The 16,810-nt window shown below is 42.9% G+C and overlaps 1 protein-coding gene across 1 annotated transcript in view; it reads left to right on the forward strand.

Moving 5' to 3' along the window:
- The window catches only part of LOC143997987 (ribosomal protein S6 kinase alpha-5-like), a 29,293-nt gene extending 13,265 nt beyond the window's left edge, over positions 1 to 16,028 (forward strand). Inside the window, exons 5-8 of the mRNA XM_077493787.1 lie at positions 13,023 to 13,133; positions 13,932 to 14,116; positions 14,727 to 14,920; positions 15,342 to 16,028. Of these exons, the coding sequence (XP_077349913.1) occupies positions 13,023 to 13,133; positions 13,932 to 14,116; positions 14,727 to 14,920; positions 15,342 to 16,028 (1,177 nt within the window). The remainder of the gene's footprint in view (positions 1 to 13,022; positions 13,134 to 13,931; positions 14,117 to 14,726; positions 14,921 to 15,341) is intronic.
- The last annotated feature ends 782 nt before the right edge of the window (positions 16,029 to 16,810 follow it).

Below are 16,810 nucleotides of genomic sequence, written 5' to 3' on the forward strand. Positions count from 1 at the left end.
TATGTCTCCCATATAGAGGAGTGTATGTCTCCCATATAGAGGAGTGTATGGCGCCCATGGCTCAGAGAAGTAAGAGCTCCTGATCTATGGATAGTGCAGGCCCCACTTATCATGGGGTACTTTATTGCAGTAAGTGGGCTTAAGTACCATATAGGAATATGGTGTGACTAAATCCCCATATTTTTTGATAATGTATTTTGAAAATGTTTAGGTGTTTTAAATAGCCTTGCAGGAGGTCAATGTCTTTGTTGCATGTGTGCGCTGTAATATTGTGTTCTGTTCTGAAGGACAACCAACGTATGTTAATGGGAAAGTCCGGTTAGTGTAGTGTGCTTTCAGTATGGTGCTATGAACTGTATTCAGTGTCATATGTATCACTATATTGTATTCTACTAACAATACTTTTGCAGTGTATTACAGTATCTGTGTGTATTGAAAGAATTTATTTTTTATTTTTTTAGGGCCGTTTATTCATATAAAATATTTTTTTAAGGGGACAATTGCAGCATTAGGCTTGATTCACATCTATGCATGTTGCTTTTGAGCATTTCTGCAATGCTAGCCGCAATTTGGACACTCATTTTTTGCCACAATTTGCTTTTTGCACTTTTTTTTAATTTATTTTTTTTCACTGTAAAGGAGGGAACCAGGAAGCCGGGTGCCGTGTCCTTAACCAATGAATCATCAGTCGTCAGAGGGCTTCCTGCTGAAGGTAAAAAAAAAAAAAAAAACGAGAAAATGGCATGGGGTCCCCCCCCCCCAGGTCCATACCAGGCCCTTGGGTCTAGTATGGATTCAGAGGGGCCCCCCACACCAGAATCTAAAAGAAATGGTGTGGGGGTCCCCCAAAATCCATACCAGACCCTTATCTAAGTATGCAGCCCGGCAGGTCAGGAAAGGGAGGGTACGAGAGAGCTCCCCCCCCCCTCCTGAACCATACTAGGCCGCATGCCCGCAACATGAGGGGATGGGTGCTTTGGGGCAGGGGGGGCTCTGCGCCCCACACCCCAAAGCACCTTGCCCCCATGTTGATGGGGACAAGGGCCTCTACCCGACAACCCTTGCCTGGTCGTTGTCGGGGCCTGCGGGCAGGGGGGCTTATCGGAATCTGGAAGCCCCCTTTAAGCCCCCAGATTCCGCCCCCATATGTAAATGAGCATGGGGTACATTGTACACCTACCCATTCACCTGGGGAAAAAAGTAGTTTAGTGTTAAAAAATTACAGTAGACAGTTTTTGACAAGTCTTTTATTAGGCATCTCCAGGGGTCTCTTCGGACTTCTCCACTCTCTTCTCTTCGCTCTCTGGTTCTTTTGCTAGCTCTTGCCCGGTCTTCTACGTCATCTTCTTCCAATGTTGGGTTGACGCTCTCTCCCGCTGTAATTCCGTGTGTGCGGTGCGCAATGACTTATATAGGCATGGGGAGGGATCACCGGGTGATGTCAGCTGGTGACCCCGCCCCTTATGTCACATCCCGGGGCATTATGGGTCCATTAGGTCACATGGGGGCGTGGCCTCTGAATGACGTAATCCAATTTCCACGCCCCCATGGTTGTTTAAGGAATGCAGGACATCAGCGCCGACAATTCAGTGGGACGCAGCATCAGAGGAGGGTCGTCGGCGGGAGTGGCTGAAGGCTGAAGGCTGAAGGCTGAAGGCTGAAGGCTGAAGGCTGAAGATTTTTAATAAAAGATTTGTCAAAAACTGTCTACTGTAATTTTTAACACTACACTACTTTTTTCCAGGTGAATGGGTAGGGGTACAATGTACCCCATACTCATTCACATAGGGGGGCCGGGATCAGGAGGCCCCTTGTTAAAGGGGGCTTCCAGATTCTGATAAGCCCCGCGTCAGACCCCGACAACCACCGGGCAAGAGTTGTCGGGAAGAGGCCCTTGTCCCCATCAACATGGGGGCAAGGTTCTTTGGGGTGGGGGTGCAGAGCCCCCCATGACACAAAGTACCCACCCCCCCCATGTTGAGGTCATGCGGCCTGGTATGGTTCAGGAGGGGGGTGCTTGCTTGTCCCCTCCCTTTCCTGACCTGCCGAGCTGCATGCTCGGATAATGGCCTGGTATGGATTTTGGGGGGGGGGGAACCCCACGCCCTTTTTTTTTTTTTTTTTTTTTTGACGTGGGGGTCCCCTCCAAATCCATAGTAGACCCAAGGCCTGGTATGGACCTGGGTAGGGTCCACGCCACAAAGCCAGCTGATGACTCATTGGTTGTTAAGGATGTGGCGGCCGGCTTCCTGGCCCCCTCCTTGGCAACCAGCTTTATACAGTGTAAAAAAAAAAACGCAAATTGTGGTACTTGCATTTTGGATGCGGGTCCATTGATTTCTATTACATGCAAAATGCTGCATTTTGTGGGGAAAAAAAATCTGACACTTTCCAAAAACGCAGAGGCTCAAAAATACATTGATGTGAACATGTTCCATAGGAACCCGTGTGAAAAAAATAAATAAATAATTCCCTGCATTTATGCAAAATTTTAAAATGCATCAGTGCGAATCAAGCCTTAGGGATGAGTCACACCTGCTATGGGTTATGTTTAAACAGAGTTTGAAGAACTTCAAAGAAGACTGGATGGTGAACCTACTGAATCTGTTAAGTCAAAATGCCAATTTTCAGGGCGAATAGGCAAAGCGTTGTATATAAAAAGAATCGAGGGGGGGGGGGGGGCACCGTCCTGGAGACCTTTCACAAGTTCAAGGTTTAAATAAAATCTATTTAATCAAAAGCACCCAAACCCCGCTCCCCCCCCCCCCCATGATGAAGGCGGTTCAGAAGGGGGAGGTGTGCTCGGTCGCTCGTCTCCCATTTTTCCTGACCTGCCAGGCTGCATGCTCGGATACGGGTGACCCCACGCCATTTTTTTTTTTTTGGTGTGGAGTTCCCCTTAAAATGTAAAACTTGGGCAGTCCCTGCTGAATCGGCCTGATTTTGATCCATGTACTGGAATATTCCATTAACAGGATTTCGGACACAAACTTTATAATAACAATGGTCTCTGCCCAGAATAATCAGAGTCTACACCTGATAGACAATAGACAGGAGATATGATGGACAATGGTGATGGGATAGAGTACAAACAGTAAACATACAATGAACAATAGTAATAGGTAGACCCCCTCAGACAATAGGAACGGTAAACAATGATAGTATTATGCCACTAATAGAGATGGGCGAACGGTTCGGGCCCGAGCAAATTCGGGGCAAACTTTTGTTCGACCGTTTGTTCACCCCCCCCGAAACGACCACAATGCATTGTGCTGCTGAACAGTGCATGGCAAGCCCTGGCTGGCAGTGAAAGCTTCAGCCAATCGGGGCACAGAGCACTGTCAGAGTCATGATTGGACGAGGTCATCTTGACTTTATCCAATCGTGGCTCATTCCCACCCCACAGTATAAAAGTATTTCAATGGCAGCCATTTTCGGTGTGATTTTTGGCATGGAGAGAGATAGAACAGGACTCTGTTCAGTGCTATTAGTGTTCTGTACTGTGCTATTTTGCTTCAATTGTCAGTGGAGTATATTAGTTTAGTGTTAGTCTAGGGATAGTGCGAGTGTAGTGAGGAGGACCATCATTCAGCTTTTCATAGTGTGCAGCTAGAGTAGGGACAGCTCAGATAGTTTCACTGTAGTGAGACCGTGTCGGTAATCTTGACATTAGTATATAGCTAGAGTAGGGACAGTTCAGATAGCTTCAGTGTAGTGACGGTTGAACATCATCTATTTGATTGCCTACTGCCAGTTTAACGCCCTATCGTGTTGCATGCATTACTGCCAGTTTAACACCATATAGTTTTGTGCGTTTCTGCCAGTTTAACGCCATTTAATTCTGTGTGCGTTACTGACAGTTTAATGCCATATAGTTCTGAGCGTCGCTGTACATTTGGCGCATTATATTGTATCTGTGGACTGTGTCTGTGTAGTGTGAGTACTCAAAGGACACAAAACACCTCTTTACATTGATTAAAGTGCATCTATGTACATATTTTAGCTTCTCCTTTTACAGTTGCTTATAAGCACTGCTCCCTCCCTCCCAATAATGTCTGGGAGAACAACAAGGAGAGGCAGATGTTCCCTTGGCACTGTAAGGGGGCCAGCAACAAATGCGTCCACGGGCAAAGATGATGGACGTGGTGGTCAGTCCTCAGGCAGGGCATCATTTCCTCTGTTTAGTGAGTTTGCCCATGCTATCCAGCCACAGCATGCAGAGGAGGTGGTGGACTGGCTTACTAAACCTTCCTCATCCTCCTGCCACACAAGCAGAGACAAGTGTGCAGTCCACTGCAGGTGCCAGAGTGGATAAACCTGCCTCCTTGTCCACATCTATTCCTGCCATAGGCCCAACATCAGCCATTGAGGAGTCAGCTGAGTTATTTGACGACAGCTTCAGCCACTTGCTCCTTGATGATGACCAGCCATTGCTGGATTCAGATGCTGGTTCTGAGGTTGAGGATGACAGGAACATGAGCTTATAGAGAGGGAGGAACACTGGTAGACAAATTGGCATTCATGTCCCCCCAAGCCACAGCGTATTGCCAAGTTGTCTCCAGTGGTGATGGAGATGATGATAAGGTCACTGATGCGACTTGGGTGCCAGATAGAGCAGAGGAGGAAACTGAAGGTGAGGTGGCACAACCCCGGTCAACATCAAGAGAGTAGAGAGCAGCCACCCTATTCCATCACATTCTGCAGCTGTTATCTCCTGGCCCACTGCCCACAGCTCAGCTGTCTGGGCCTTTTTCAGCACATCTGCAGCAGATCGCACTGTTGCTATTTGCAAACTGTGTCACAGGCACATCAAACATGGCAAAAACACCAACCATTTGGGTACCACATGCCTAACAAGGCATTTAACATCCAGCTACTCAGCCCGTTGGCAAGAGCACCTAAAAGCCACACAAAAGGGGCACAAATCTGTTCCTCCTCCTTACCAACTTCAGTCTGCCCCTGCGATACCGAGTCATTACCTTTCAGCAGCCTCCACTGACAGGAATGATGGTATAGTACAGGGTGTCCAAGGTCCTAGCAGCCCATCTACCAGCAGTACACTACCAACTACAGAATGTAGCTGGCAAATTTCTCTGCCCCATCTTCTGCAGCGGGAAAAAAAAATACAGTCCCTGCCACCCACATGCCCAGAGCCTGAATGCAAGCTTGTGAAAGCTGTTGGCTCTCCAACTTCTGCCTTTCAGCCTGGTGGATTCTGCCCCCTTCCATGAATTCGCACAATGTGCTGTACTACAATGGCAGGTTCCCAGTCGATACTACTTTTTCATGTAAGGCCGTTCCATCTCTCTACCATCACATGGAAGGGAATGTTTTGGCATCGTTGGGCAAGGCAGTCAGCCATAAAAATCCACCTTACTGCGGACACATGGTCCAGCAAGCATGTGCAGGAACCATATATTTAATTCACAGCACACTGCCTAACGCTGCTTGCAACTCGAAAGGATGCAGGACAGGGCTCAGTGCTGCAGCTTGTTGTGCCCCCACGTCTCCATACAGCTGGTGGTGTCAGACCTGTGAGCTTTACCCCCTCCTCCTCTGCCACCTCCATGTCCTCCTCTGCAGAATTGTCTTATGAACATCAGGTACCCCCTAAGCGTTCAAAGGGATAAAAGGTGCCATGCAGTGCTTCAGCTGGTGTGTTTAGGGGACAGGAACCACACAGGAGAAGATATTCTTGCAGCTCTGCAAGGACAGGTCCAGAGGTGGTTCACACCATGCCAGCTGGAGCCAGGAATGGTGGTGTCTGAAAATGGCTCAAACCTCCTGTCCGCCCTTCGACAAGGCAAGTTGACACATGTGCCATGCTTGGCACATGTCCTCAATTTGGTGGTGCAGCCTTTCCTAAGTACGTACCCAGGGTTGCAAGATGTATTAAAGCAGGACAGAAGAGTCTGTAGCCATTTCAGGCTGTCATGCACAGCCAGTGCTCGGTTGGCTGAAATTCAGCGGGCATTCCACCTGCCCATAAACTGCCTGGTGTGTGACATGCCAACCAGGTGGAACTCAACTTTGGGAATGCTGCAGCGGCTATACATGCAGCAGAGGGCCGTCAATGAGTACTTGTGTCAGTATGGCATGACAGGCTCAGGCCGCCTCTGCTTTTTTTTTTTTTTTTCCCCCACGCCAATGGCTGATCATTAAGGATGCATGCACTGTATTGTCACCATTTTAAGAGGCCACAAGGATGGTGAGCAGTGACAGTGCATGCATCAGTGACACAATCCCACAATCCAGACTCTGCATTGCATTATACACAGGGCACTGGAGGCAGAGCAGCAGGAGGAAGAGGAGGACTTCCTTTCCTCTCAAGGCCCACTTTATGCAGACACCATCATTCCTATGTCACAGAACACCCAGGAGGAGAGGAGGATGAGGAGGAGGATTCTGGCACTTTCATAGGCTTTGAAGAAGAGGAAGACATGCGTCAATCTGTAAGCAATCGCTTTCCAACCCCAGGACCCTTGGGAGTAGTATGTGGCTGGGAGGAGGAAGTTCCAGATGCTGTCATCCTGAGTGGCCCCCAAGGAGTCTGCTTCTCAAGCCTCTGCAAATTTGAGGCGATGGGCAACCTCATGCTTCAAAGCCTGCAAAAGGACCCAAGAATACGTGGCATAAAGGAGAAGGATGATTACTGGTTGGCAACCCTCCTTGACCACCGTTATAAGGGGAAGGTCTCTGAACTCATCCTGTCCCCACAGAGAGTGCAGAGGAAAAAATCTCTTGAGGACACATTAAAGAGGATTTTATTGAACGTTTTTCCTGACTCTAGTAGGTTACAGTGTGGTGGAAAACATTGTTTTGAGTCTTCTGTTGGTCAAGAAAGGAGCGTTGGAGAAGGCATCCGTGAGGCATTTCATAATTTTTCAGTCCTCCCACCCATGGCTCTCTGCTTCCACATCCCATCGGCTGCATCTGTATCACATGGTGGATGGTTATCTTGGGGCCAAAACAGGGATGGAGACCTTTCCAGCTGACAATCCACTGGCTTACTGGGTCATGAGAATAGACCACTGGCCAGAACTTGCCCAGTATGCTATTGAGTTGTTGGGCTGCCCTGCATCCAGTGTGCTTTCAGAACGGGCATTCAGTGCTGCAGGAGGTTTCATTACTGATCATAGAACGCGTCTGTCCACAGACTCTGTGGACCATTTGACTTTTAGAAAAATGAATCAGTCCTGGATTACCAGCTATGAAGCCCCTGATGCCGATGTCACTGATTAAGTCTTTTTGGGATGTGGAATCTCTGCAGGACTTTGAGGCTGTTCAATCATTTCATCTGGAAGAATGTTGTTGGCATTTTTTTTTACAGCAAGGCAAATTCTTGCTTGCATCAAGATTATCTCTATAGGGTTACGGTGGGAAGGCGCCACCGACACCTAAAGACCAATTTTAACCTCCTCGCGCCCGCCCTATAGCCGAATGACGGCCGTAGAGCAGGCGCGTTCGTCCGGGCGGTCGTCCCTGGACGGCCTGATGTTTACTTCCGCAATGCGCGCCGCCGCGGGCGCGCATCGCGGAAGTTCTGTGTTCGCCGTGTCCCCCGGGGACAGGCAAACACAGATCGCTGTAAACGGCCAATCACAGCGGCCCTTTACAGCGTGATCGGCGTGTCCAATGGGAGATGATCTCATATGTAAACATATGAGATCATCTCGCAGCGCCGCTCTCCTTCCTCGCACAGACAGTGCGAGAGGGGAGAGATGAACGGCTGCAGCGGCAGCCGTTCTGATTGTGGAAAAAAAATAAATTAAAAAAATGAAATAAAAAGTGCCATCCGCCCCCAGCAGTGCCATCCGCCCCCAGCAGTGCCATCTGCCCCAGTGCCATCCACCCCAGTGCTACCTGACCCCAGTGCCATCCACCCCAGTGCTACCTGCCCCCAGTGCCATCCACCCCAGTGCTACCTGCCCCCAGTGCCATCCACCCCAGTGCCACCTGCCGTCAGTGCCACCTGCCGTCAGTGCCACCTGCCGTCAGTGCCACCTGCCGTCAGTGCCACGTGTCATCAGTGCCACATAGTGCCATCTGTCATCAGTGCCACGTATCAGTGCCATTTGTCATCAGTGCCACCTGTCAGTGTCACGTGCCATCTGTTGTCAGTGTCACGTGTCATCAATGCCACTTATCAGTGCCATCTGTCATCAGTGTCACGCGTCATCGGTGCCATGTATTAGTGCCATCTGTCATCGGTGGCACATATTAGTGCCACGTATTAGTGCCATCTGTCATCGGTGCCACGTGTCATCAGTGCCACGTATTAGTGCCACGTGTCATCAGTGCCACGTATAAGTGCCACGCGTCATCAGTGCCACATATTAGTGCCATCTGTCATCAGTGCCACATATTAGTGCCACCTGTCATCAGTGCCACCTGTCATCATTGCCACGTATCAGTGCCATCTGTCATCAGTGTCACGTGTCATTGTCCTGGTGCTTCAAAAGTGTAATAAATAGTCAACAAGTTAGATGTGTAACTTATGTTCCTAGAACACATGATGGCGCTACCTGCATGTTGGGCCTCTCTATGTGGCCAGGCTGTGAAAAAGTCCCACACATGTGGTATTGTAATACTCAGGAGGAGTAGCAGAATTTTTTGGGGGGTGTCATTTGTGGTATACACATGCCACGTGAGAGAAATAACCTATTACAATGACAATTTTGTGGAGAAAAAAAAAAAAATGAAAAATCTTAATTTTGCAAAGAATTGTGGGAAAAAAATGACAACATCAAAAAGCTCACTATACCTCTTACTAAATACCTTGGAATGTCTACTTTCCAAAAAGGGGTCATTTGGGGGGTATTTGTACTTTCCTGGCTTGTTCGGGTCACAAGAAGCGAGATAGACCACCAGTACATCAGATGTGATCAATTTTGTGCGATTCGCACCACAGCTTGTAGACTCTCTAACTTTCACAAAGACCAAATAATATCCACTAATTTGGGTTATTTTTACCAAAGAGATGTAGCAGTATAAATTGTGACCAAAATTTATGAAGAAAAATTAATAATTTGCATAATTCTGTCACAGAAACAAAGAAATATGCGTTTTTTTTCAACATTTTCGGTCTTTTTTCATTTATAGCGCAAAAAATAAAAACCCCAGAGGTGATCAAATACCACCAAAAGAAAGCTCTATTTGTGGGAAAAAAAGGACAAAAAATTCATTTGGGTACAGTGTTGCATGACTGAGTAATTGTCATTCAAATTGTGAGAGCACCGAAAGCTGAAAATTGGTCTGGGCAGGAAGGTGTTTAAGTGCCCTGTAAGCAAGTGGTTAAAGCACCCGTTTACTTACAGAATGTATCCAAAAAATGTCTAATTGTTCCCAGTGCACTACATTGTGGCCTCATCATTCACACTGGCTCCCCAGCTGTTGCTGAGCAAAAGAAAGGCAGCTTGCAGGAAAAATGGTGTGTTTGTTTGTTTGTTTTTTTGTTTTTTTTTTCTTTGTAATTTCAATTATTGCTGCAGCAAATTCTAGACATGGTACAGATCTTCCACTTTACAGTTAGACTAAGTGGACCCCCCTTGCACTATATTGGAAGGAATTTTTCATTTTTAGGTTTTCACTTTAAAAATCAAAAAATGACTGCTCATTTAAAAATTACTTTTTTCGCAAACTTTTTTTGTTTATTGATCTGTATCCCCCAGGGCAGGACCCAGACCCCTATAACCATTGTATGCCTAATTGCTTGCATTTAAGCCTTCAAAATAGGCACTTTTGATATTTGACGTTTGGGTCCCATTGACTTCAATGGGGTTCATTATTCGGGTCCGACCGTTCACGGTGTTCAGACGTTCTGCTCCGAACCGAACAGGGGTCCGTTTGGCCTATCCCTAGCCACTAACTATTGAAAACCAATTCAACAGACATACCATTTAATTTTATTTTTTTTAATCTACCACAAATTATTCTGCCTTTCTAAAAAAAAAAAAAAAAAAAAAAATCCAGTGCATTTAGTGGACACAAAATCTAAATATTAAAATATATCAAATAAAAAAAATCAAATAAAACAAGCTTTTTTTTCCTTTAAAGTGGTGTTCCAGCCGCAATCTTTTTATTTATTTTTTTTTAAATTCAGCAGCTACCAACACTGTAGCTGCTGACTTTTTTAATAAGGACACTTACTTGTCCAGGGAGCCCGCGATGGGTGGCGGTGAGGGACGGTTCCACCACCTTAACGAAGGGAAATGCGAGTCGTGTGTGTGTGTGTGTGTATATATATATATATATATATATATATATATATATATATATATATATATATATATATATATATATATATATATATATATATATATATATATATATATATATATATATATATATATATGTATATATATGTATATATATATATATATATGTATATATATATATATGTATATATATATATATATGTATATATATATATATATATATATAATTTGCTTGAGAATGTTAATGGGGTGTTTTTGTGTTTTTTTTTTTTTTTTTTTTTTGTTTTTTGTTTTTTTTTCGGTGGACCTCTAAAGCAGAGGTCCACCGAAAAAAAAACAAAAAACATAAAAAAAAATCAAACTGTAAGGCTTTTTACACAACAAAAACATTACTGTGCTTTTCTAACAAAAAAAAAATGATGCTTAAGAGTATGAGCGTTAAAGCTTTCCATACTAGACATGACAGCCATTTCTAGCAGATGGTACACACGGTCTTAGAGTAATTACCTTCATAATTTTTCAGAGTTACACTATCAATTTAAGATAATGCAAGAAAAGAAGCTATAGGAAAAATAAATAACGCCAAGAAAATCGGAAAATATAATTGGGTTAAGCCAATAGTCTGATACTGCAAGAGAAAGACAGTTTGGGACTTTAAAGGAGGCAGATATAACAATGCGCCTCCATCCCTAATTTATGAGAAAACTAGGAGGTTTGGGACTTGAAATGAGGTGTGTAGCTAACAATTGGTATGTAGTGTTGCATATGAACATATTCTTAATCCATATACAGGAAAAAGTAAATAACACAATAGTCTTAGACTTGAATATTCAGTACACCCAAGGTGCCGAGGCATAGAAATCTACCATAACAATAAGAGCTACCCTGAGTGGTCTCGGCCTACACCCAACAAACAAAAGACAGAGGAGGAGCTGAGAACAATGGTGACAGAATTTAGTATTTGCAGTAAACAACAGAGGGGATCACCTAGATTAACATTTGACGATGCCTTACAATCCAACACTGAAACAATAGTCGAGGTCAACGCCTAGACGGACAATGGCTTCCATTTCCACCAACCAACAATGTTTGCATTTTTTTAATGCCTGGAAAGACACCAACTACTGATAATATTGAGTGTTAATTGCAATTAATATTAAAAATATAGAAAAATACCCATAAGAAATTGACAATTAAGAAAATGAAACAAACAAAACACACTTCCTGTTCTGGCTATACTCCCTATTAAACTGACCAGATTTTAATGGGTCTTCTAATATATTTTTCATATAAAATTTCTATTTCTGCATATATAAATATAACTATGTGGTACATTCTCCCTCTAGAGTTATTCTAATACCACCGTACCCACTTCAAGTAGATAGTATTTTAGTATTTATGTGGTGGCAATCATTGCTTGTAATCTGGATCAGCTTAAACCCCCCCCCCCCCCCCTCCCAAAATGTCTTATTTTCATAAGCAGATCTAGGGGTTGTGGAGAAGATATTAGAGATTTGTGTAACCGGTGGTAATGGGATCAGACACTAAGTGGAGATCCATCCACAACAAAAAATCTTGGATACAGTAATGGGACCTGAATGTGGAAATCCAGCAATCTAATAATGTACAAGGTCATTCTCAGACGTGTTATATTATCCAAACTAATACAGAGTAGCTGGGTATGTCCTGCATTTCCTCCACATTGGGTCTATGAATCCTTATGCCTTGTAATAAGAGCTGGCAGCATGGTGTTCACTGGTGAGGCCACCTCCTTACCTTTACCCCCCCCCCCCCCAAAAAAAAAAAAAAAACTATGGATTTTACCCATGTCATGTTCATTTTAAAGAATTTGCCCCCGATGTGATCTGGTTCTGCCACAATGGCACACACTCTGTTTTTGTTTTGTGATATCAAAGTGAACATTTAGAGTAATGTGGACAGATTTTGGAAATAAAATACAACAAGTACAATGTGACAATGAAGATACAAATATCATCATTTCAAGGAAAGTTCTTTTAGATCTCTCCAATGAACATATAAATGTCGGAGCACATGGGGGATTCTTAGCAGATCCATTCTACTAACAAATACTAGTAATGCAGCACCATAGCAAAAAAGTGTGTTTTATCCTCAAATTTTATACATAAAGCCTCTGCTTGTATAAGATTAGTGTACACCACAAGAGTCTACAAAGCATTTGTGAAGATTTTGGTGATCCGGAATCTTTGTTGTTTAAAGAATAACTTCATATTCAGGGCCCATTCCCAAAGAAGAGTTTAAACCGAGATGTCAATTGATATTGGTTTTCCCCCTGTTATAGTCTCTCAGAATTATATTTATGTTACTTTTAAGATTGTATACTGTATTTATGATCTATATCTGGAAGAATGTATGAGTTTACTTATACGTGATCTTTAAAAATTGATTTTACGTGGTTAAAGTGTGCCAACGTATTTGACTTTAGAATATTTGGAATGTAGTGGCTTGATTTTCTTAATTTATCATTATATAATATTTATTAAAAACGCTCAGATTACTTAGTTTCAGGCTCCGATTTCAACCCTCCACACACAAAACAGAATACACAAACCCCATTGATATGGACCTACCTGCTCCACCCTTCTAGATCTCTTTCCAAAGTCTCCAGTCATATGTTAATGAGCAGCTCCTATGTGTTGGTCAATCAGAACCTCCCATCAATTAGCAAAAGCCACTCCTCTTCCCACATATATACCCCACATACAGTATATCCAGTCCATACTGATCTTACTTTTACTTGAAGCAAAAGTGAGTTTGTATTTCCAGTGACTACTTCATCCCGCAACTATTTCAAGAAGAATTCACACCTTGTGAAGTCTACAAAGATTCCACTAGTGAAGACCCAGTGAGATACCATCTGCACCTTCATTTTATCAGGTTAGTCATTTGAAACATTATAGTTTCTTATAAAATATTAGGATCTTTCTTTTAGAACCTGTTGTCTACTTGTAACAGATAACTTAGCAGTGAGTTAAATAGGCAAAGTCTTTAATTTTCTTTTAAATTTAGATTCTTTTTTTTTTATTTTATTTCTCTTCCCGTTTATGGTCAGAGTAGAGATCCATACATGGATTGGAAATCCACATTATCTTGCAATACTTTTTTTTTTAATATAACCAACCTCATACATGGAGATGTTCTGTCTTCATATATCTATGAAGTAAAATTGAACTGTGAAATCTTAGGTTATTTGATCATTTCCATGATCCAACAGTTGGGTGTGAAAGCACAATCCATTTTTTGTTTAGTAATTATTTTAAATACTAATTTGGGTTCCAAATTCCACCATTCCAATTTGTTTTTAGTTTACACTGAAGTGTTTCTTTAATTTTCTCTTATGCCTTATTGTTACCATACCAGTGACATTTGCACCTCTATTAACTAGAATGTTATTTTTGACTAGCTGCTCTCTACAAGTGCTGTAGTTTAGAGATCAGCTTTAACCAAAGCCCATTTCTTGGTTTGTAATCTCTGTCAGGTTTTAACTGTCATATGTATCCATCACTGGAGACGACACAGAATATGATATCTCCCCAGCTGGGATACATTTGCTTGTAAAATCCCGACCATAAATGCTGGCCAATATTCAGAGGGATGTTTAATGCTGTTTGTTACCATAATTACAATGTCAAGAAAAACTAATCTGTATTTTTTTATTTTTTTTCATGACTCCAGAATGACTTCTAACATCAAGGAGCTGACCAAGAGCACCGGAAGGCATGTCCTTCAACTCATCACCCAGACCTCCGAAAACCTGAAGCTGATGGAAGTTTCAGAACACTTTGACCACATCCAAGAACTTGGGACGGGTTCATATGGAAAGGTCCTCCTTGCCAAACATTGTGGTTCAGGTAAACATTGTAACTTAATTCATGTAACAGAAATATTTTCTTTAGTATTAGTTGTGCTTCTGAATCATTTCAGAGCCACCAAAACAAATTTCTATGGAACTAGAGGAAAGATGTTTTAAAAAATCCCAAATTGCCAATAGGTAGAGGTTTTTTTTTTTCTGAAATAGAATAGACTTGTATATTTGTTCTGGAAAAAAATGCAAAGTCTGACATCCAAGAATCAATAGAATTGCTCATTTGTAGACAGTCAGTAGGTCAACTTTGAAGCCACGTGCACACACACACACACACACACACACACACACACACACACACACACACACTGTTTGTTTAACTTTAGCTTGTGACTATTATCCTGAGCATTGTGTATATGAAGCATTTGCAAACCATTAACCTTGCTTTAAGCAGCGTTCCTTTACGTTGCTTTCAAGTACTTTTCAAAGCAAGTTCTTAAAACGCCCATTTCCAGTTTTGGTGGGACAATTATGCATCTTAATGAGTCACTGCTGTAGATTTAATCAAGCTTCTGGCACACTTCAATTGTCTTTTAGCAAGCTTCCGAAATTTGGTTTATGTTACTAATTCTCTTTTCTTTGTCTCTGTTTGACAGGTCAGTTAGTGGCCGTGAAGCTGCTTGGCAAGAAGAAGGTTCAAATGGACAACTTTCTGGTGGAATATGGGATGTCTATCAGCCTCAGCGGCCATCCCAACATCATCAGGACCCATGAAGTTGCCTTTCATACAAGTAGAGACTATGCGTTTGTCCAGGAGGTGGCAACAGCTGGAACTCTTTACTCCCTAATAAAACCAAATGTAAGTTTGTATGAAAACAATAACAATCTTTAAATTAAGAAAATATTTATTCTCTGTCTTTAATTTCTTAAAAGTATTTCAAGTAGAGGTTTAAGGACTCCCCATTCATTACAGTGAGTAGGTGGGATAATGTATCATTTGATTATTAGGCTTGATTTTAGGTATGTAACTTTCTCAGCTGTGAAGCAATGTGAAGAATGATAGTCCTGGATCTTGCTCCCTCAATGGTGACTTTCATATTTGTATAACAGGTTTCATTTAAGTATCCTTTCAAGTGTATCTAGTTAATATTTTATGTCGCTGTATGATGGATAATATAGTCTTCTTATTTGATTAAATTTTTTAATGTTGGCTTCTACATTTTGCCATGTTGGTGTCTAGTGGATAATTGTGTCCTGTATTCTTTTCTTTTTTTTCATAGGTTGGTTTAAATGAAGATACAGTGAAGCGATGTGTTCCTCAGATAGCCAGTGCATTGGAATACATGCACAGCAAAGGGATGGTCCACCGTGACATCAAGCCAGACAATATTCTGCTAATGGACTTTGAATGTAATATTATTAAAGTGGCAGATTTTGGACTGACAAGGCTCCAGGGTACTGAAGTACCATCTATATCCCGCTTCACACCGTATAGGGCTCCGGAACTGTGCAGCCGGAAACAAGGAGATCAGTTGCTTCTACACCCGAGCATTGATATCTGGGCCTTTGGTGTCACGATTTACTTCGCTATGACTGGATCATTCCCTTGGAAAGGAGCAGAGAGACGTGACCCAATGTACAGAGACTTTGCTTGGTGGCAAGTCAGAAAGGATGTGACCCTAGCATCAGAAAAGTGGAAGAAGTTCTCTCTTGAAGCCAGGCAAATGTTCTGGGATCTTTTGGCCCTCAATGCTTCTGAGAGGTGCTCAGCAATGGACATTCTAAAATATCTTTGTGTGCCATGGAAAGCCGAAATGCTTTCAGAAAACCATACAAGGGGTACTATAATACAAATGGTATACAGAGGAAATGATGTCCATTCAGGAGCTACAGCAAGTGCCGCCTCGTGTCTTCTACCTGGTGAGAAAACTTTACTTGCTATAGGAGCCGAGGTGGAAATTGCATAGGTCCTTTAGATCACCTGATAATCAAGAGGCAGACCTAGTTGAAGGAAAGAACAGACATTTAGAACATATTTTTTGCTAATTTCTGATTTATCTACATTCTTTTTTTTTTTTTTTTATTATGGATCAAAGCATCATAAAAATGTAAGATGGCCCTAGAATAGATGAGCTTCAGGAACAAAAAAGTAATAGTGTAGGCAAAAAAAAAGTAATAGTGTAGGCAAAACTCTATATGATATGTAGGGTAGAGCAAAAAAAAAGGTCCGAGCATACGTTCAAACTGCAAAACACTGACTGTTTAGAGAAGATCTGAACTGTAAGGATGTTTATCAATTTCATCAAAAGCAGTAATTTTATATATTTATTACAAAGAGAGAAAAATGTTTTCAAAGTGATGGAAAATGTTATTTCCCAAGTGTTCTTCCAGGACAGCCCTTGGGAGATGGAGCTCCTCCCATCGACACAGGAAACACATTGCCACAGTTCAAAAGGCGGTCCCTCAGGTCCCTGGTCAGTTATTTGTGTTTCCTCCGTCGGAGGAACATGTTGCCAGGAACCTGGAGGCCCCTCTCAGGGGCTGCCTGAGAACCTGCAAGCCATAAGGGACCGGGTCCTGTTTTTTGGCTGCAGTTGGGTCCATACCTTTTTTTCTTGTGGCTCGGGTACCATCCAGCTGAATCGGAGCAGACCCGTTACCCTCCTCCTTCCAGTGCCGAGGTGGCCAGGGGCAGAATGACGCCGGTTTCCCCCAGGAGCGGTGAGTGGAACCTTCCATCTCTGCTCCT

Source organism: Lithobates pipiens, unplaced genomic scaffold, assembly GCF_037356315.1.
Source record: "Lithobates pipiens isolate NorthernLeopardFrog02 unplaced genomic scaffold, aLitPip1_a1.2 Scaffold_19, whole genome shotgun sequence".
Lineage (NCBI taxonomy): Eukaryota > Metazoa > Chordata > Amphibia > Anura > Ranidae > Lithobates > Lithobates pipiens.